The sequence below is a fragment of the Phoxinus phoxinus genome, assembly GCF_949152265.1.
Source record: "Phoxinus phoxinus genome assembly, chromosome: 13".
NCBI classification, from domain to species: domain Eukaryota; kingdom Metazoa; phylum Chordata; class Actinopteri; order Cypriniformes; family Leuciscidae; genus Phoxinus; species Phoxinus phoxinus.
This window is the reverse complement of record NC_136888.1, coordinates 1,812,758-1,835,404: the sequence shown is the minus strand read 5'-3', so window position 1 is coordinate 1,835,404 and position 22,647 is coordinate 1,812,758. Positions and strand designations below refer to the sequence as shown.

General features: G+C 39.5%; 2 protein-coding genes across 4 annotated transcripts; one reads left to right on the top strand and one right to left on the bottom strand.

Annotated features, from left to right (window-relative positions):
- Positions 1–3,583: 3,583 nt before the first annotated feature.
- Positions 3,584–9,664, top strand: LOC307009349 (nuclear factor 7, ovary-like). The gene is made up of 6 exons (XM_079633031.1): positions 3,584–4,230; positions 7,369–7,464; positions 7,677–7,907; positions 7,984–8,006; positions 8,088–8,206; positions 8,701–9,664. Exons 1-6 carry the CDS (start codon positions 3,829–3,831, stop codon positions 9,192–9,194), a joined length of 1,365 nt encoding a protein of 454 aa, XP_079489157.1. The 5' UTR covers positions 3,584–3,828; the 3' UTR covers positions 9,195–9,664.
- A 2,037-nt stretch (positions 9,665–11,701) lies between these two features.
- LOC307009360 (uncharacterized protein) lies at positions 11,702–18,186 on the bottom strand. 3 transcript variants are annotated; one of them, XM_079633046.1, is made up of 9 exons: positions 18,052–18,186; positions 15,940–15,988; positions 15,756–15,806; positions 15,482–15,670; positions 15,279–15,384; positions 14,546–15,071; positions 14,225–14,436; positions 13,354–13,513; positions 11,702–13,172 (listed from the first exon to the last, which is right to left on the bottom strand). In XM_079633046.1, the coding sequence occupies exons 4-6, from the start codon at positions 15,663–15,665 to the stop codon at positions 14,870–14,872; spliced, it is 492 nt and encodes a 163-aa protein (XP_079489172.1). In that variant the 5' UTR covers positions 15,666–15,670; positions 15,756–15,806; positions 15,940–15,988; positions 18,052–18,186; the 3' UTR covers positions 11,702–13,172; positions 13,354–13,513; positions 14,225–14,436; positions 14,546–14,869. The 3 variants fall into 3 exon arrangements, with proteins under 3 accessions (XP_079489172.1, XP_079489170.1, XP_079489171.1); XM_079633044.1 differs by having other exon boundaries at positions 15,756–15,988; XM_079633045.1 differs by lacking the exon at positions 15,940–15,988.
- Between the last annotated feature and the right edge of the window lie 4,461 nt (positions 18,187–22,647).

Genomic DNA, 22,647 nt, shown 5'->3' with positions numbered 1-22,647 from the left:
TGTTGTGTAGAATATGAAAGAAAGAGCGCAAGGTGGTGTAGCATCACAGAGTCCGTGGCATTTCATATAGCGCTGGACATGGCACCCATTGCCGTCGTTGAACAACGTGGCTTTATACGTATGCTAAAAACACTTGATCCAAGATACAGTCTACCTAGTCGGCATTACTTTGTGTGACAAGAACTCCCGCGACTGTACACTACGGAGAGAGAGCGGCTTGCTGCTGAATTGGAGAAGGTTACTTACTATGCCCTGACTACAGACACGTGGAGCAGCAGGACATGCGAGCCTTACATGTGCGTCGCTATACATTATATTTTGGACTGGAAAATTAAAAGCCTTCAAACCACTTATTTCCCACAAGATCACACGGGTGAAAATATCGCAGAGTCCCTCAGAGACGTAACAAACACCTGGTGGATGTTAAATCCAAATGGACCCGTGAACATTATCACTGACAATGGAGCGAATATCGTCTGCGCAGTCCAAAACAACAACTGGAGGATGCAATGTTTTGGTCACAGACTACATTTGGCGATTGGTGAGTGCAATATACCTGGTCTTACATGGGCGTGTGTGTGTGTGTGTGTGTGTGTGTGTGTGTGTGTGTGTGTGTGTGTGTGTGTGTGTGTGTGTGTGTGTGTGTGTGTGTGTGTGTGCACATGTAGGTTAGTCTGCTTGGGACTGCTTGGGTGTGAAATGTTTGGTTGGGTGGAAGGGGCTGTGGCAAATAATCTGGTCTTTTAAAAAAAAACAGTGTATTGCAGAATAATTAAAAAGTACAATGTCAAAATAATAACTTTATTACAAATTAAAAAGAAACCATACATATATACTTATACAGTCACGAAATTAAGAGATAATTCATGGCTTGAGCTATTATACTACATTTAAAAACAATTTATTTCATTTTTGCTTTTACAGGTCATGGATTGCAAGACCCTCGTATCACACGGGCCATTTCTCTGTGCAAGAAAACTGTGAGCGCATTCTCCTACAGCTGGAAAAAGCGGAGGGAGCTGGCCGAAGTGCAGGCACAGATGAATTTACCAGCTCATCAGCTCAGTACGGAGTCGACCACACGGTGGGATCACGTCTACAAATGGTAGAACGCGTCCTTGAGCAGGAAAGGGCTCTTGCCAAAGTCCTGTCTGCTGACAAGAAAACAAGACCTCTGGTTCTTACCTGGCAAGACATAGAGGTGCTAGAGGCCATCCAAAAAGCCCCTGCAGGACTTCACTGACGCTTTGTCAGGCGAGGAGTATGTGACACTCTCATACGTAAGACCAGTGCTCCACCTCTTTAACAGCAGCCTCCTTGCTCCTGAGGAAGGGGACAGTGAGCTAAGTCCATCAAACACACCACCCCGACTTACTTAAAGTGTGTGTGTCAGGTTAAATTTGTAATTATGATTAACACAAAATAGTTATGGGAAATACAGGTTTGACAAGTTGATGTATTGGTTTGCATGTTTTTCGATACCTAAAGGCAGAATATAAGATAAAAAAGTTTGTTATTTTCAGTCCTCACTTAAAACTGCTCCTCCCCCCAAACGAATTGCTTGACGTTATACGGGGGAGACGTCTCCCCAGGTCGCTGAGCTGTGTTGATAATTGTACCGAGTGATAGAGCGAGAGAATTAGTGATTAGGACATTTATTTAGTTAGTTAGTTAGTTATATAAGTTAGGTAGTTAGTATACGCAGGCGTATTTTCACGATGGTGAATTACTGCGTTTGTGCTGGGTGCAAAAACACCGTTAAAACCGGTCACAGAGTCCACTGTGTTCCGTGCCTGGGTCAACTTTGTTCGGAGCAAACGCGCTGACTTCAGTGCTGCTTCCGTATCCAAGACTTCGGTCATTTGCAGCGCCCATTTCACTGAGAAGGACTACGGTTGGAGATCTCATGAGTTATAAAATGGGATTTAAAACCCGAGTGAGACTGGTAGCTTATGCGGTGCCTACAGTGTATGCTACTGTAGAAGCAGTCGATCTCGCGCACACACACACACACACACACACACACACACACACACACCAACATATTCCAGCATTGCAATCTGGATATCGGAGCCTGTTCATTATAGCCGGAGCTTCAGAGCTAAGGCGGAGCTACAGATTAGGTGTCCCTAAATAACTCGCGTATCTAACAGTAGTTCCGCATTAATTAATTTGCACGAGAGTTTGATTTATTTTTATACCGTGTATTATCCGTGTATATTCATGCACCAAACCGTGACGCCCGTACCGTTTCGGTTCAATATGAATACATGTACCGTTCCACCTCTAAGTTATGCCTATACTTACCAGACACCTGACCAACTCTCCACTGGTTCTCTTCACACCAGATATTTATGTTTCTTCGATAGGAATTATTTAAATTTCTGTTTGGCTCCTCATCCGTCTCACGCCTGGGAGCTCAAAATTGTACGGCTGTGGCCATCGTAGGTTTGAGGGGGATTGTGGATCTCTTCAGACTCAAAACTCTCCATACTTGAATATAACTTTGTCGGCACGTCTCCCTCTTCTGACGTCACAGCTCAGCTGTGTTTTAAAAATATGATCTTGACAGAAATGGCTATAAAGCTTATTGTAGGGCAGTTAATCAAATTAAGGATAATGAAAAGTATTCAGAGCCCTCTACCAGTGACTTGCTGGACATTGCTTCCTTTATAGAGCCGCGGTTTCGGGGGAAATATTGAAAGAGAGGGTCATCTGCGAAGCACAGAGTTTGCTAGGTGATCAGGGGAGCTCTGCAGTGTCGACAAAGCTGTGCCTCAGTCCGCACAAGAGAGTGCCATAGCAGATCCTGTGCCCCCCATTGCTAAAATGAAAAAAACACTAGCCAGCTTCTTTGTCCAAGATGCAACCCCTTACTCTTCTTCATTCACACCTGGCGAGTCCATTGAGAATGAATTGTCAAGCGGTTTACAGTCTGTATGTTTGGAGAGTGAGGCAGATCCACTACAATGGTGGCAGGAACATGAGGTTGCCTATCCAGCACTGAACACCCTAGCAAAGAAGCACCTCTGTGTGCCTGCCACTAGCAGTCCTTCTGAAAGCATCTTCAGCTGCAGTGGAAATATAGTTACTTGTCAAAGGGCTGCACTTAAGCCTGACACAGTAGACAGATTGCCATTCCTTGCTCAAAATATTAAAATGTAAAAGAGTTACACAAACTTGTTTTTTGCCTATTTGTTGATGGCTACAACAGAGTTAATGCAAAGATGAGCTTGAGTTGAGTTGTTTGTTTGTTTTTTGAATGAAAAGAAGGCAATATGTATTATTTATTTTATTTTACAGTTAAATTATTATTATTAATGTAATCAGGAATTTTTTTTATCTTAAATGTCGCAGAAGCACTTTGTTCCTATATGCACTGCCTACCTTGAGTTGAGTTGTTTTATTGTTGAATGAAAAGGCAATATATATTATTTCTTCCTTTATTTTACAGTTAAATTATTATTAATTATACCTGAGAAAGTTTTAATGTAAGTTTTGGAAAATGGAAGTTAAAATTTAACCTGAAGAAATCCTGATGTTGTTCTTTGAACCAAATGTGATCATAAACTCCGCCCTCTTACAACACTAACCAGGAAGAGACTGACTTATTATTTCTCTTTCTGTCATGCTGACTCTCTTCTCTCGACAAAAGCAATAAAGAAGCGATCGGTGGAGAATGAAGACAAACACTTTCAAGAAGGATTTGTGAGACATTTGTTTCTGAACAGACAGCAGATCGTTGTGATTCTCAGGGAGATTAATTTTTTAAACCATCGTTCAGAAAGTGAAAGTAAAGTTTATGTTGCTGGAGCTCAAACAGTGAAAATGGCTTCACTAAATGTTTCTGCTGAAGAGCTTTCTTGTCCCGTGTGCTGTGAAATCTTCAAGGCTCCTGTTGTTTTATCATGTAGTCACAGTGTGTGTAAAGAGTGTCTTCAACAGTTCTGGAGAACCAAGAAAACTCAGGAGTGTCCTGTCTGCAGGAGAAGATCCTCAAAAGAAGAACCTCCTTATAATCTGGCGTTAAAAAACTTGTGCGAGTCGTTCCTGACGGAGAGAAATGAGACGCGTTCATCAGGATCTGAGGAGATCTGCAGTTTACACAGTGAGAAACTCAAACTCTTCTGTCTGGAGGACAAACAGCCTGTGTGTATAGTGTGTATTACTTCACAGAAACACGACAATCATAAATTCAGACCCATCAGTGAAGTGGTTTCATCATATAAGGTAAGACAAATACAAATACAGATCGAGGCTTCGTGAAACAATTAATCAGTTGAAGCAAATTTGTCATATTGTGTCGAGGCTTCGTGAATCAATCCGACACCCGTCTCAACGGGGACACCTAGTGGTCACTTGCAGGTGTTGATCTGAAACTACCTTGACAACGAGCCATTAAAACATTTGTTGTTTTTTTTATTATAGTATTTTTCTAATATGTGAAGCTTGTAACCTGTAGGCTCCTCACTGTGCATAATGTTATTTCGGTCATGAAAAATGAATATTAATAAAAGAAATCAAGCCACAATGTCTAACTTTATTATAGATTTTTATTATAAAATATTAATTTCTCTGCTGTGGAAGGCCTACTTCTTTTTTTTTTTTACAGATAATTTATCCAGCCTTTGAAAAAATCCTCTCATACAAATGAGGAAGCCTATGTATCTATCTATTAATCTATATATATATATGTATCTATCTATTAATCTATATATATATATGTATCTATCTATTAATCTATCTGTCTATATATATATTTCTATCTATGCATCTATTAATGTGTCACTATATGTATAGGCCTACTCTGTCTGTCTCTAGCCTATCAGTCAGTGTAAATTTAAATATAAGCCTAAATATAACTAAACAAATCGCACTATAAATGTCACTATATCACCAAAAATCCGCTATCTCAAACTCAAACTCCTCTCACAGAAACCCACGAGTCAAGATGCGTTGACTTCACTTTTATACAGATGTGATTGTGTGGTCTGTTCGCAACCCTGTCAATCAAACGCTGGTTCGGCGGACCATGCCACCTGTCGAAACACTCTGAAGCTTCATTTAGCCGTAGTCACGTGACACGGGTGTGTTGAATCACGCTTCGGATCAGTAGGCTTGTTTGAGATGCGCCTCGCCTGAAATGTATGCGAGAGTAGGCGGCTGGGAGGAGTGAAAAAAGCGCAGGCAGGCCCGGACAGTTCTCTCTTCTCGCAGTGGATCTGACACCTGTGAGATCAAAGATGGATATCGCGGGATTCACGCTTCTTCTTCTTCTTCTTCTTCTATTTTCTTTTTATGGCGGTTGACTAACAACTTTTAAGTGTGCATTACCGCCACCTTCTGATATGGAGTGTGGATCACAATAGCCTTTACTCACTACTCTTTAAATATATAAATAAATACCTAAATAAAACCAATAAATAACTACATAAATATCTAATAAAATTATTAATATTAATACATTATTATTCACATCATTATTATATACAACTTTCAAAAACACCTAAACTCATATCCTTCTAATAAGCCCTGTTTTATTCAAAAACACAAATATTGCTCTATGCTCTACATGCCCTGAATTCATTTGTAATATTTCCTTCATTTCAAATAAAAAATTTTCTTTACTTAACCAGTCTTTCACCTCATCCTTTCCTCCTTATACCTATGACAATCAATAATTACATGTTCTACTGTTTCATTAATATTACAGACCTCACACATCCCCCTATTATTTTAAGCGTACTACTTAATCCAGTAGGCTATGCCCAAATCTCATTCTCGAAATAATGTCCTTTTCCTTTGTATTCCTATTATTTTCTCTCATGCCTCCTACCCTCTTTTGGATACTGTAGTACATTCTCGCTTTTGCTTCCATATTCCACTCCTCTTGCCACTTCTTTCTCATTTCTGCTTTGATTATACTTTTAACTTCCGCCTTACTATATCTTACTACCATATCTATCTCTGTTTTTTTCGGGATTCACGCTCGTGCACAGTGTTGCTAATCAACTGGATGTAATTTAATTATGTTGCTTTTATATGAAAATAAATATAATGAACAAGACACCCAAAGCACTTATTTAATCCCATTCCAAATACGTGTTTGTCAATAATTTCTTTTCTTTAATACAGACATGTGTTTTATATATTTTTTTAATAAAAATAACATAATCACATAATCCATATAGAGATCGCACTGTCAGAAAGTTTGGGAATATTCACACATAATTTATACACATAAAACATGATATCAGAGTTTTAAAATCAAACATTTTAAAAGAGAACATTACATCATGGTTGTTTAATAAACCAATGAGCATCAAGCTGTGTCGTCAGCAAGTCGTTTCCCATCATGCTTTCGATCAGCGCAGTCGGTCGAGAGCAACTGCAGAATCCGACACGTCCGCCTTGCGCTCGCGAGAGTTTTTTGACATACGTCAGCATGACATCAGAGCCAGGCGGACCGCATTCGGACACATTTCTAACCAGCATGCATCTCGCGGTGATCACCGGTGATCGGTTCTGCGCAGATTTTGCTCATCTCAAACAAGCCTAGTGTTTCGAAACATCTGCGTTCGGGATCTCGTAAAGCTTCGGAACGGCAGTTTCGCGTCAGCCATCCCTAGAGAACAGCCACACACGTGTATCAGTAAATTTCAAGTCACAGAGAGAAAAGTTTTAAGAGTTGCAAACTTGTAGAATATTTTCTCACAAATGTCTTGCATATTTTTCTAGGACAAACACAAGTACTACAACTGCTTGAATCTGCTGCGACGAATCTCAAACACTGTTTTTCACTTTCAAGTGACAAGTTTCGCGCGCTCTCCCTTTGAGTTGTGCATCTGTAGAGGCAGTGGGCGGAGCCGACATTAATATTCATGAGTTTCCCGGGCATGCGCGTGGAACTGCTCATTTTAGTTCACGCTCCTCGTTTAATATTAAACACAAAGTATTCTGAAAACCCGGTAGAAAATATATACATCAATAATTAATCATTCTTGCAGGTTGTGATTCTGAGGAGTTGTTCCAAATAAAGTGGGTAGTGTCCCATCTTTAATGGATAAGTGTTTAGTAAACCTCATTTAGACTCACAGAGATTGAGAAGCAGTCGTCAGAAGGTTACGCTGCTGTTGTATCCGCTGTGGGCATTTTAATCCTCATCCTTTGGAAGTGTTTACAGAGAGAGTTTATATTGCAGCGCAGAAAACTGTGTCTTCTCGACATCCATTTAATATGAGATGTGCAGAAACATAGAAGAAATCAGGATGAGGATAAATACTTTTTCACTGCATTATATGATCATATCACTGTATTGTCTTCTCTTCTTCTCTTCACTGTAATCTTGTGTTTTATGTTCAATTCTAGGAGGAGTTCAATACAGCACTGAAGTCCTTACAAGAGAAACTTACATGCAATGGAAAACTGAAAGGAGAGTTTGAGAAAACAGTTCAACACATCAGGGTGAGGAAACAGAATCAAGATCATGTATAGCATCACTGTATACAGTTATGATTTAATATAATGGATTCCAGTTGATCATTTCTGTAAATGACGAGCATTAATCTGCTTCTGGATCCGTTATATGTCGGGTATCCGAGTTCATCTCTGATATGAATGATGTGAAGTGTTGATGTGTGTGGATTGAGATTGAAGTGAATGTGATGTGATTTCAGACTCAAGCTGCGCACACAGAGCGTCAGATTAAACAGCAGTTTGAGAAGGTTCATCAGTTTCTCAGAGATGAAGAAGAAGCTACAGTCACTGCACTGAGGGAGGAAGAGGAGCAGAAGAAGCAGATGATGAAGGAGAAGCTGGAGGAGATGAACACACACATCTCAGCTCTTTCACACACAATCAGACACATGGAGGAGATGATGGAAGCCAATGACGTCTGCTTTCTGAAGGTCTGATCTCACATCATTGGTTGATCATTGGTTGATTGATTGAGTTCTTGATGATAATGGTGTGTTTGTTCTGCAGGAGTTTCCAGTCTCAATGGAAAGGTGAGTGATCTGCTCCTGTCTCTGGTCTCTCTGGTTCTGACCCAAAGCCACTGCAGTTCTGACTCCTGAATGTTCCTCCAGAGTCCAGAGCTCACAGCCGGATCCACAGATGGCTTCTGGAGCTTTGATTCATGTGCCACGATACTTGGGCAACCTGCCGTTCAGAGTCTGGAAGAAGATGCAGGACATCGTCCACAACAGTGAGTCTGACTGCAGGAGTTTATAGATGGATGGATGGATGGATGGATGGATGGATGGATGGATAGATGATGGATGGATGGATGGATTAGATAGATAGATAGATAGATAGATAGATAGATAGATAGATAGATAGATAGATAGATAGATAGATAGATAGATAGATGATGGATGGATGGATGGATGGATGGATGGATGGATGGATGGACGGACGGATAGATTCAGGCCACAGTTCAGACGGAATAAAAAGATATAGAGGCATCAGTTTCTCTTGATGGACACACACGTCTGAATGCCATATGTAATGTCTGTAGTTGATGCCGTTAAACGCTGATGATGAAGACGAGTGTGGATAATAACAGCGCTGACAGTGATCAGAGGAAAGTGTGTGTGATCAACAGACGAGTGTCATAACTCATAATAATCTGTGTTGGGTTCACTGTTGATCATCATATGAAGATCAGAATAAAAGCCTCTGTTGATTGTGTCTCATCAGCTCCTGTGATTCTGGATCCAAACACTGCAGATCCACGTCTCGTCCTGTCGGATGATCTGACCGGTGTGAGAAACAGCGGGAACAATCAAACTATTCCTGATAATCCAGAGAGATTTGACCGGTGTCCCTGTGTTCTGGGTTCAGAGGGTTTTGACTCAGGAACACACTGCTGGGATGTGGAGGTTAAAGAGAGTCAACGCTGGAGTCTTGGAGTCACTACAGCATCAAACCAGAGGAAGGGATTCGTCTTCTTCAACACTGATGTCTGGTGTGTGTCGTACGGATGGTCTGCAGGTTCTGGTTTTCATGTTAATCAGAAGCTTGATCGTGTGAGAGTGAATCTGGACTATGACGGAGGAACGGTGTCGTTCTCTGATCCTGTAACTCACACACATCTACACACATTCACAACCACCTTCACTCACACACTCTTTCCATTCTTCTGTTGTGGTTGTTCTTCTTCTCTGAGGATCTTACCGGTCAATAGTCAGTAAAGTCACTCCTGTAGATCTGGATCTTCTGCTCTCATCATGTTTCCAATATTGACTCCACATCTCATGAGTAAGAGTGCTGTTGATCTGAGTATCGGTGGCTGTGATTGGGCCGTGATGATCACATGACTGATATCCAGCACTACAGCAACACACACTCTCATGTTGCTTTAACAGATCAATAAACAACAGTGAAGTTTGTCACTTTGCTCATTTTCACATCATTACATAATATTTTTGTCTAGAAACTGAGCCTAAGTCTACACATGCACAGTTTCAATGAATTTGTAAATAAATAATTGTTTATTTCAGTTTAAATAATAATTTGCTCACTTAAGTACATGGATGTAAATGATAAATATTATTGGGAGATGAGCGCATACACATACTAAATACATTTGTATTAATTTAAATTTATATAATTTATTTATATATATAGTTTTCCTCCTAACCTTATGCTTGCAGTTTAACACACAAGTGTTTGTTTTATTATTCATACATAAATAATAAATGTCTTTATAGAATTTTTTTTAAATAAATGAAATTGTCTCTTCATTTTAATTGTGTTTTATTGGGGTCTAAAAATTTCAACTTTAGACTTTATTGTAATTTATAGTTCTACAACGAAATTCTGTCTAGTGAATCTCAGCAAAATACCTAAACACAAACTAAACTTACAGTTTTTCTCAATAGTTTACACACAATTACTGGTACTTGAGACACAATGAGCACAACATGTCACTCATTCACCAAACCCCTGAACCAGTTCTGCTGAACTACAAGCACAACTCCTGCTGTACACTCAGACTGCAGCTCTCAAACACACTTTTCTCAAAACACTACACACAATTCTCTGCATTTGGCACAATTTTCATGCAGAAAATCTCTTGTTTTCACAAGGAACACACTGCCATTCAGATATGCACACGGACTCATCACACGGGCAAACACACACACAGTTTTACAGTCAGCAATCAGGGCCCGTATGTATAAAGCCACTCAGAGTAAAATTTTAGTCTCAAGTCTGTAAAAATTCTAAGAATTACATAATTTTACTCTTATTCCTAAACTTAAGAATAAGTGTGATTCATAAAGGTTTCTAAGTGTTAAGACTTGGTCTCAGCTCCTAATGTATTTAGGAGAGCTGGAGAGGTCTCCTAACCTATTAGGAGTAGCAAGATGGCAGCCGAGAGGACATGCACTTTTCAACGAAAATATGATATTAAATGAGTTGATCAAACAATAAAAAGTAATCTTCAAGGTATTTTTTTTGTAACTTACCTTTAAGAAATTTTATAGCAATGAAATGAACGTAATAATTATATTTTTGGCGACTGGACAAATGCAGCAGTGCACCTGTGATGACTCGGGCCCTTCAGTCCACAGTGAGCAGGCTCTTGAATAGCACAATTGTGACACTGACCACACCAAATATACAGTGGTGGCCAAAAGTGATGTGCAAAAAAACTTTATTTTTTTAATGACCCTACAAGTTTGCTTAAACCATCAAAATATGAGGAAAATATTTTTATACAAAATTATTTCAAGTCACCTTTATTTCTACAGTGCTTTTTACAATACAGATTGTTTAAAAGCAGCTTTACAGAGATAACAGGAAAATAATGAAACAAAGTTAGTCTTGGCTGTACAGCAGCTCTAGAAGAAAATAGTGTCATTGTCCTGCTTAAGTAAGTTCAGTGTTGATTTATTTCTACCAGAAAGACTCGGGAGGCAAAATGACGTGACAAAGTATACATTTATTAACAGCCCAGCAAGCAAGTATTGTGTTATAAAGTTCTTTGGCGTAGGCCCCGTCCGTAGCTCGCAATCCGAGGGGACGGAATCTGCATTTCCTGCCTGAAGACGAAGGGGCGCCGCCGACTTACAAAATCTACTTAATTACGTACTTAATTGTGTCCTGTATTTTATTTATTTATTACACATTATGTACACTGGGCGTTAATGTGAATTCCTTCTCTGCTGGTTGGTTTTGTTGGTGAGTGTTGTTGTATGTTGATGTGTTTTATGTGGAGCATTTGCTGCAAATCCAATTTCCCCTTGTGGGACAATAAAGGTACTTTGACTTTGACACCTCCCAGATAGCAAATTGGCTTTGGGCCGGATCTGGCTAAATTTCGGCTGAGATTTTGGCCCACATACCGCATGGAATTACGGTCCAAGATTGGCCCAAGTGCTGTTTGTCAAACGTCAACCAGATCAATGCCGGAAGAAGACCAAAACTCGCCCAGAGCTTTACAATGTACCCACATATTATCCAGAACCGACCCAAAACAACACCATAATCCCCAGATGTCAGCCAGACAACAGCCAAACTGCCACCACCTTTACCCCAGAACTCAGCCACAACTTATCCAGAAGCTCCAGAAAACAGCCATAATAGGTCCAATATTATACCAGAGTCCCCAAAACTGAACCAGAAATGATCCCTGTGTATTGTAATACTTATATATTGTGCAAGGACTAATAAAAAAAATGACACTACACAAATGCAAAGTACAGCATTTTATTGAGAGGGGAAGAAAATCTCAGCCAGATAAAAGGAAAAATAAAAACAATGGTAAAAAGACAAGATAAACCAATATTAAATGCAAAACAAAAGCAACAAATAGTAACAATACAAGAATAATAAAAATACAGAAATAAATTAAAATGTTACAAAAAATAGTGCAACTATGCAAAAAAAGTATATGTGGCATGCTTAAATAATGAAACGAACCAAAATACGGTGACAGAGATCTCAACACAGGGCCTGAATTTGGTGGGTGGGGTGAATTTTTCATTTGTGGGGGGAGTTTAGACTTATTTTAATTACATTTATCTCGCCTAAATGTATGCTCACTCATTGCATTTTTACAATGGGGTAATTTTGTTCTTAAGAATTTACACAACACAAGGAAGCTTGATTTCAATCTTTGAATTAAACTGAAAAAGTAGCACAAATAAATACAATAGAATAAAGATACCAATAAAGAGACAAGTTTTTTCTTAGGTCTAACACTAGTATTCAGAAATACTACAGAGACTGAATAAAGTAATCAAATGTAAAATAACACTGGGTAGTATTTTAGTCCATTTTGAGAGACGAGAGATAGAAGACGCAGCACCGCTGAATCACTCACGTTGTTTGTGAAATTACGTCTCGCAGACAGTTTTAAAATGACTGATTTGATTTTATAATCTGTGTGGATTCATTTACTAATACAACCCACATGCTAAAGTGAATCAATGTTTGTGGGAATTTCCCGCATTATAAGTGGGAGACCTGCGGGAATGATTAAAATTATGCGCAATACCCGCGCCGAAATTCGAGCCCTGCAACACATTGAAACAAAAGAAAATATGCAAACAGAAAAAAACCCCCGGCAAATTTCAAAAACATCTTCATCAGTTTGACTACACACATGCTGCATATACTCAACACAACCAAATACAAAAACGCGCTGCAAACGGCAAGACTTCAACGTCCTGCAACAGAAGTAAACATGCAAATAGGAAAAACACCAGCAAGTTAAGAAAACATCAGTTTCACAACACACATGCTGCAAATACAATGCATGCAACCAATAAATAATAATAAAAAAATAAAATAAACACCACTGTGTTGAGTAGATATTTGCGTTGTTGGTCTGCCATTTGCAGCGCGTTTCTGTATTTGGTTGTGTTTTGTGAATTTGCAGCACATGTGCTGTCAAACTGATGAAGATGTTTTCTTCATTTGCTGGTGTTTTTTCTGTTTGCGTGCATTTTCTTCTGTTGCAGCGTGCTGAGTCCTCTTGGCCACCGTAAAAAAAAAAGATACCCTAATAACTTAAAATGTGTGGTTTACATTAACATTTTGCAAAGGTGTCCTTCTTTTTCTGCCACCCTCGCGGTCACCAGCTAGATGAAACCACCTTTTAATAACTTTTTCGACCTCCAGCTCAGTTGTCTGAGCACACACGGGATTTCTTCTTACAGCCTCTAGAATAGGAGCATACAAATACAGAGTTAAAAAATACTTTTAAATAAAATGAACAATAGACATAAGCATTTGTATTACAAGACACCAGTCAAATAATTAAAACTTTCAACATTCATTCATGACATGAGGGAATAGTCATGAAGTTCCAGATAGACTTAGACACAATAAAAATGTACTTACCAATCACAATGTTTTTAAGCTGCAAGCTTTGGAAAGGCGTTTTCCCATGTACACCTCTCCAGTTTACCACTTTGGCAAAATCATTTTTTATTGCTTGCCTCATAATCCGTCAGACCGTGTCCTTTACATCCACTCCACCCAGCAATCCCAGTTCAAGCACCTGAAATATTTTTAAAACATGGCATCACTATTAAGTCAAAACACTAAACCATGCTTTTGTTCCTAATATCAATATTATATTTACCAAATTAGACAAATTTAAATAGTTATTGTTGTTAGATTTTTCATGTTTTAGATTGATCACACACACCATTTGATTATAACAATAATTACAACCATACTTGTAAGTGATAACAGTATGCAACTACATTACTGACAGTGTTATAGGATTGTGATGATGGCTGACCGACATCACAATGGAGAGCCACCCACTCAGACACACACTAATCCTAGTCTCTTCTATAGTTAGTTAACCTAAAAACTTTGCAGGGAATGGGATTGCTCTGTAAATTAAATTGAGATATAACTAATGCATATGCATGCTTTTTTAAATAGTGTAGTCTATGCCAGTCTAGCTTCTTGTTTCAGGTGAAGAGATGTGTCTTTAGCTTTTCAATCTAGAGCGGGCGTGCGAGATAGAGACTGCTCCAAAACACGTAGCGTGCGCACGACAGAGAGGGAGAGACCTTGCGTGTGCCTCATGAAGCGCATGTAAGACAGAGCATCCTGATTGGTCAGTGAAGTGATCTATAAACAGGACCCTCCCCCCGTTAGAGGATGTCATCTCTTCTAAGTTAAGTAGAAAAATATATTTATATTTATCTTTATCTTCAATTTAGGGGACATCGCCCAACCCTACAGTGTTACCTACCACTTTTTGTCTTGTTACTGGACAGGATCGAAGATCACTTTCCAGGGAAGTTAAAGACCTTAGGTCTTCAATTGGAAACTGTTTTGGACTTTGGTTCTGTGTCTCTGTGATCTCCTGAACATTGTTTGCTTTGATATCTTGCACCATCCTTATAATGTTCCTCTGCTGCTCCATAAGAATTTCTTGTTTAGATACTATGTCATGGAGAAGTGCTAAAACATTAAACACAGGTATTGAAAGGTTTACCACACCACCCCTGCTATGACATGAGCCTTACGCTAACAGTCAATATATGATAGAAAAAACAAAAATAAATCTTACATCTTATTAATCGGTCATCGCTTGAGAGGCTTTTTCTTTGTGGTCTGGGTGTTTCATGATGCCACGGTGACTGCATTTCCTGTCCGGGAGACTGTAAAGGTGTATCCTGTTGCCACATCAATTCACTGTGATGTTCTGTGATGTCTTGTGATTTTCTGGCAAAATTTCTTACTTGCCATGGCTGCTGAGAAGTCTGGTGAAGTAGCAGAGATGGTTCAGGCAAGTCAATTGCTTGGCGTAATGCTGGCCCAAGAGTTCTTTCATGCCTTTCAGAGGCAGGACTTATCTCCAACAAGGATGGTCTTGAAGTTTCTGGGATCTGTGCTACATCTGGAGACTTTTGGTGCGATACAGAGGGGTGGTTTTGTCTTTGTCCTTGAGGACTTGGTTGTGTAGCTCATTAGAAGCTGAACAAATCCTGTTTGATAGTGGATGTATTTGAGGGGCTTGTGGCAAATTGTTTTTTATGGGTGCAGTAGCCTCCTCCTCCTCAGTGTCATATTCATCCATTAGGCGCCTGTTTCGTCTTTAGGAAAGGGGAATTTTTTTTAATGATTACTAAATTGGATTAAGAAAGGGTGGTATGTTCATGTAAAGACTATTCAGTGACAAATTCCCTTTTTGCAGTTCAAAAAGAAATCTGCATGTTAATTTGTTAAACTGCACAAAGTTATAAGGTCCTGTTAGAACTAAGTGTCTATGTTAATGAATTACAAAATATACACAATCTTACTTTATTTTCCGTTTTGGTGGCCTCAGGGAGTCAGACTCAGCCTCTGACTGGAGATCGGTCTGTTGCTCAGCAAGAGGCAGCTTCCGACGTGCTTCACTATAATTTTCTATGAAAAACAGAATTCAAACATCAAAACAAAAAGTTGTTTAGCATTTCAACTTTTTAACTGAATGTATTGTATAGGAAAAAGGATTTATACATACTTGCAGTATACAGAATTTTAACTTTATATGCAGACCAAGACTCGTGGGGTTGCTCCAAATACTTGGTTGCCCTTTGAATTCCTTTACCCTTGTAAGGAGGCCATACACACACATCCTTTTTCACCCAGATTGCAGGCACAACCTCCACTTCATCAGTGTCAACAAAGCTGACAATGTGGTACATGATTTCTGCAAGCAAAACACAAACAAGTTATTTTAAAAAGACAAAGGCAAATACAGAAAATAAATGATGACTCTTAAGTTAGTGTCATACCTTCTTGTGTAGATTGTGTCCAGGCGTAGCACAAAATCTCTAATTACAATTCTGAAAAAAAAAAAAGAACACACACACACACACACACACACACACGCACGCACGCACGCACACACTTCATTTTAAATGTAGAAGGGGGAAAACCGCAAACTTGCCCTGTCCCTCAAGCGGCAACCTCACATACTTATGTATTTTTTGTCCAAGCCTAGCACATTTCAGCTCCAATGACAGATCTGAAACAACAAAAATTCCTAATTCACAGGAATCTATTACAATCTACAATCTACAGGAATCTATTGGGTACTCAAACAAGCTTTCTTTCTTTGAATACTCCCTAAAAACAACAAACTTGCTACCGTTAAACAAAATAATGTTTTGTACCAGAACAACAACATTGTTAACGTCAATACAATTATCACCTTCTGAAATTTTAATGACCACACCATCCCTACTTAATTCTCTAAACTGCCCAATAGTTCCATCAAACATCTGTGGTACTGGCCCATCCGTGTGCATGAATTTTGTCTGTGTTTTCAATCGTTGTACTTCACTGCTACTTTTTGAGTTTATAGCGTCCATTTCAGACAGCCTTCGAATTACTTGAGTTAAGGGGCTGTGTGGTTTCCTGATCATTTTCTTCAATTTCTGCAAGTAATTTTCAAAAGGAAATGCAGATATTAGGTCTAAATGACCATGAAGTCTGACATCTCCACTAAGGTGAATCAATCCATGTATATTGTACACTACAAATTCTGGGCCATACAACTTACTGAAATGTTCAACGAATGACACAAGCAATGTGTTGGCAGAGTCATTCATAGAAAAACAGAACGACGGATTTGCTAAAATGCAAATTGCAGCAGACAAAAGCATGAAATTATTATACACTTGCTCTGCCAGAAAACCTCTAAGAACAACTGGCCCAGTATATAGAAGAAATTGTCTAAATTCTGTTGCTTTCCATTTTAGTCTTTCTTCCAGACTCCTTGGTTTTCTGGCAAATTCAACTGGGATAAAAACTTTTAAATTACTTAATCTCTCAGAGATAGCTTTAACCTGACGTCCAGAAAGACGACATTGTAAAGGTCCAATACTGCTCATCCACAAATCCAAAAGTCTTCGTACCACACCAAGGCACACCAAATGCATATAATCATGAGGAAAACAACTAACCATCCCTATATTGGTTTTGACCAGAGGTGAATGTCCTAGGTGGTGATCTTCATCCACAGTGTACTTAAAAGACTCATCAGTCCTTTGAGGTGCATGAAACTCAGGGAAAGTCATGCGGTGTTTAATATAAACACCTGACTGAACACACTTGTCACATCCAGAATAGCCAGTATGAGATTTAATGCATTTGACAAAGGCTCTAGCAGGAGCATCACATATAACTGAAGATACTTTCAACAAAAAAGTCTTACCATATATAACAAATCCTTCTCTCAAGCTATTTAACTCCTTTACAAGAGCATCTAGGTAGTCTGAAAGGGATGTTGGTTTCCTTACACCACAAAATAAAGCAATTAAAACTGGTCTTTTAATAACACAATCCTGCAAAATACCCAGCACTGGCCAGAACTGAAGAGATGAACTTTTAAACAAAGGTAGGCCATCTATATTTAGCTGTAACTTGAATACATGTCTATCTGGAAATTTAAAAGACAGCATTTCAAACGTTTTACCAAGGGAGTTCAAAATTCCAAAAATAGTAGAATGAACCACCTGCTAACTTTTCCAACACATACTGATTTGCTGTTTTGAGCAAAGAGCGTCCATCTTTCGGAAGGAAGGGGTGATGTACTTTAAGTATACACAGGAGTGCTGTGAGAGCAACCAAAGAAACACCAAACTCAACTGCCCAGCCTGACAAAGAGCTTGCCAAGTCATTACATGAAAATCGCCCAGAGTCGTCATCACTAGAATCTTCACTAGTAGCAGCCTCCTCCTCACTTTCATAAGCATCGATCTCAAAACTGTCAACACTAGAACTTGCTTCAACGCCATCTTGGTTTGGCCTCTTTTCAGGCTGAGAATTAATTTCTTTTTCCAAAGATTCAAACATCTTGTTGACTCTTTTAACAGCCCTTTTTCTCATGTTACTTCGCTCACTGTACGCCCACATATTTTCCATTTAGTACTGTAAATGGAGGCTAATTCTAGACTAATTTTAGCACCTCTAACGTAACATAAAACACAACCACTGAAAACCACAAAAAAAGCCTATCTAGTAATGTTACTGCGCTATATATTCAAATCTACGTGTTAGTTGAGATATAAAAAAGTATATACTTACCTTGATCGTGTATTAAAACTCCAAAAGATAAAACCAAGATGATTGTCGAAGTTAAAACGGTTTGAATTTCACCGCGAGACTGCGTTGGAAAATATGTGTTGCTGAATAACTCCTACGTAACTTCCGGATCCTCTGGTAGGCGGGATGGTGTCACGGGGTGCACTCTGGGAAAAGTAGTCCTTTTTGTAAAGCGGATATAACACCGTGTATGTAAATCAACTACTATTTCCATGATGCATTGCAAACTGCGTCATCGTATGAGCAACCACAGACGCCGCATTGCCAAAGACGCAGATGGGAGTTTTAGTTACTGAAACATGTTCTGAGGGCAGAAAGGAAAATGATTGGTTTACAGCTTCAACCAATGAAACTGAAGCAAAGGCGGGGTCAAGACGTTTGAACGTGCAGAGGGATATTATTAGTCGGACTCGCAACACACAAGAAAAACGCTTCGTGGGGAAAACGCATTTATTGCAAGGTAAGTGATTTTACCATATATTTTGTTAAAATTCAGCATCCTCTAACGTTTCTTAAGATAATCAGCGAACATTAAAATGCACAGAACTAATCATCGTCTAAATATGGTATTGTATGCGTTTTGATTCGACTGTTTACTCAGTCAACCGCAACATAGCTGCTTAGGACGTAACTGGTGTAAAATCTATGTGTAAAACATGCTTTTCCAATGCTATCTCGCTGTGTGTGAAATTGAAATGCGACAACAGAACTCGTTCAAATCTCCGAGAAATTTCAACGGTCAAACTGATACATCTCCCGTCCTCGCGCTGCTCTCAGGGCAGGAGTAACTCAATAGATTCAGATCGCTGTTATTTTAGTGCATTACGCGCTGGGTAACACTTTACAATAAGGTTCATTAGTTAACATTAGTTAACGTTAACTAATAATGAACTGCACTTATACAGCATTTATTCATCTTTGTTAATGTTAATTTCGACATTTACTAATACTTTATTAAAATCTTGTTAACATGAGTTAATGCACTGTGAACTAACATGAACTAACAATGAACAGCTTTATTCATATTAACTAACATTAACAAAGATTCATAAATACTGTAACAAATGTATTGTTCACGTTAGTTAATACATTAAATAATGTTTAATAAATGAACCTTATTGTAAAGTGTTACCACGCGCTGCTCTCAGGGCAGGAGTAACTCAGATCGCTGTTATTTTAGTGCATTACGCGCTGCTCTCAGGGCAGGAATACTCAATAGATTCAGATCGCTGTTATTTTAGTGTATTATGTGCTGCTCTCAGGGCAGGAATACTCAATATATTCAAATCGCTGTTATTTTAGTGCATTACGCGCTGCTCTCAGGGCAGGAGTACTCAATAGATTCAGATCGCTGTTATTTTAGTGTATTACGCGCTGCTCTCAGGGCAGGAATACTCAATAGATTCAGATCGCTGTTATTTTAGTGTATTATGCGCTGCTCTCAGGGCAGGAATACTCAATAGATTCAGATCGCTGTTATTTTAGTGTATTATGCGCTGCTCTCAGGGCAGGAGTACTCAATAGATTCAGATCGCTGTTATTTTAGTGTATTACGCGCTGCTCTCAGGGCAGGAGTACTCAATAGATTCAGATCGCTGTTATTTTAGTGTATTATGGGCTGCTCTCAGGGCAGGAATACTCAATATATTCAAATCGCTGTTATTTTAGTGCATTACGCGCTGCTCTCAGGGCAGGAGTACTCAATAGATTCAGATCGCTGTTATTTTAGTGTATTATGCGCTGCTCTCAGGGCAGGAATACTCAATAGATTCAGATCGCTGTTATTTTAGTGTATTATGCGCTGCTCTCAGGGCAGGAATACTCAATAGATTCAGATCGCTGTTATTTTAGTGGATTACGCGCTGCTCTCAGGGCAGGGATACTCAATAGATTCAGATCGCTGTTATTTTAGTGTATTATGCACTACTCTCAGGGCAGGAATACTCAATAGATTCAGATCGCTGTTATTTTAGTGTATTATGCGCTGCTCTCAGGGCAGGAGTACTCAATAGATTCAGATCGCTGTTATTTTAGTGTATTACGCGCTGCTCTCAGGGCAGGAATACTCAATAGATTCAGATCACTGTTATTTTAGTGTATTACGCGCTGCTCTCAGGGCAGGAGTACTCAATAGATTCAGATCGCTGTTATTTTAGTGCATTACGCGCTGCTCTCAGGGCAGGAATACTCAATAGATTCAGATCGCTGTTATTTTAGTGTATTATGCGCTGCTCTCAGGGCAGGAGTACTAAATAGATTCAGATCGCTGTTATTTTAGTGTATTACGCGCTGCTCTCAGGGCAGGAATACTAAATAGATTCAGATCGCTGTTATTTTAGTGTATTACGCGCTGCTCTCAGGGCAGGAATACTCAATAGATTCAGATCGCTGTTATTTTAGTGTATTATGCGCTGCTCTCAGGGCAGGAGTACTCAATAGATTCAGATCGCTGTTATTTTAGTGTATTACGCGCTGCTCTCAGGGCAGGAATACTCAATAGATTCAGATCACTGTTATTTTAGTGTATTACGCGCTGCTCTCAGGGCAGGAGTACTCAATAGATTCAGATCGCTGTTATTTTAGTGCATTACGCGCTGCTCTCAGGGCAGGAATACTCAATAGATTCAGATCGCTGTTATTTTAGTGTATTATGCGCTGCTCTCAGGGCAGGAGTACTAAATAGATTCAGATCGCTGTTATTTTAGTGTATTACGCGCTGCTCTCAGGGCAGGAATACTAAATAGATTCAGATCGCTGTTATTTTAGTGTATTACGCGCTGCTCTCAGGGCAGGAATACTCAATAGATTCAGATCGCTGTTATTTTAGTGCATTACGCGCCGCTCTCAGGGCAGGAATACTCAATAGATTCAGATCGCTGTTATTTTAGTGTATTACGCGCTGCTCTCAGGGCAGGAATACTCAATAGATTCAGATCGCTGTTATTTTAGTGTATTATGCGCTGCTCTCAGGGCAGGAATACTCAATAGATTCAGATCGCTGTTATTTTAGTGGATTACGCGCTGCTCTCAGGGCAGGAATACTCAATAGATTCAGATCGCTGTTATTTTAGTGGATTACGCGCTGCTCTCAGGGCAGGAATACTCAATAGATTCAGATCGCTGTTATTTTAGTGTATTATGCACTACTCTCAGGGCAGGAATACTCAATAGATTCAGATCGCTGTTATTTTAGTGTATTACGCGCTGCTCTCAGGGCAGGAGTACTCAATAGATTCAGACCGTTGTTATTTTAGTGTATTACGCGCTGCTCTCAGGGCAGGAGTACTTAATAGATTCAGATCGCTGTTATTTTAGTGCATTGCGCGCTGCTCTCAGGGCAGGAGTACTCAATAGATTCAGATCGTTGTTATTTTAGTGCATTACGCGCTGCTCTCAGGGCAGGAGTACTTAATAGATTCAGATCGTTTTTATTTTAGTGCATTACGCGCTGCTCTCAGGGCAGGAGTACTTAATAGATTCAGATCGTTGTTATTTTAGTGCATTACGCGCTGCTCTCAGGGCAGGAGTACTCAATAGATTCAGATCGTTGTTATTTTAGTGTATTACGCGCTGCTCTCAGGGCAGGAGTACTCAATAGATTCAGATCGCTGTTATTTTAGTGCATTACGCGCTGCTCTCAGGGCAGGAGTAGTCAATAGATTCAGATCGCTGTTATTTTAGTGGATTACGCGCTGCTCTCAGGGCAGGGATACTCAATAGATTCAGATCGCTGTTATTTTAGTGTATTATGCACTACTCTCAGGGCAGGAATACTCAATAGATTCAGATCGCTGTTATTTTAGTGTATTATGCGCTGCTCTCAGGGCAGGAGTACTCAATAGATTCAGATCGCTGTTATTTTAGTGTATTACGCGCTGCTCTCAGGGCAGGAATACTCAATAGATTCAGATCACTGTTATTTTAGTGTATTACGCGCTGCTCTCAGGGCAGGAGTACTCAATAGATTCAGATCGCTGTTATTTTAGTGCATTACGCGCTGCTCTCAGGGCAGGAGTAGTCAATAGATTCAGATCGCTGTTATTTTAGTGGATTACGCGCTGCTCTCAGGGCAGGGATACTCAATAGATTCAGATCGCTGTTATTTTAGTGTATTATGCACTACTCTCAGGGCAGGAATACTCAATAGATTCAGATCGCTGTTATTTTAGTGTATTATGCGCTGCTCTCAGGGCAGGAGTACTCAATAGATTCAGATCGCTGTTATTTTAGTGTATTACGCGCTGCTCTCAGGGCAGGAATACTCAATAGATTCAGATCGCTGTTATTTTAGTGCATTACGCGCTGCTCTCAGGGCAGGAATACTCAATAGATTCAGATCGCTGTTATTTTAGTGTATTATGCGCTGCTCTCAGGGCAGGAGTACTAAATAGATTCAGATCGCTGTTATTTTAGTGTATTACGCGCTGCTCTCAGGGCAGGAATACTAAATAGATTCAGATCGCTGTTATTTTAGTGTATTACGCGCTGCTCTCAGGGCAGGAATACTCAATAGATTCAGATCGCTGTTATTTTAGTGTATTATGCGCTGCTCTCAGGGCAGGAGTACTCAATAGATTC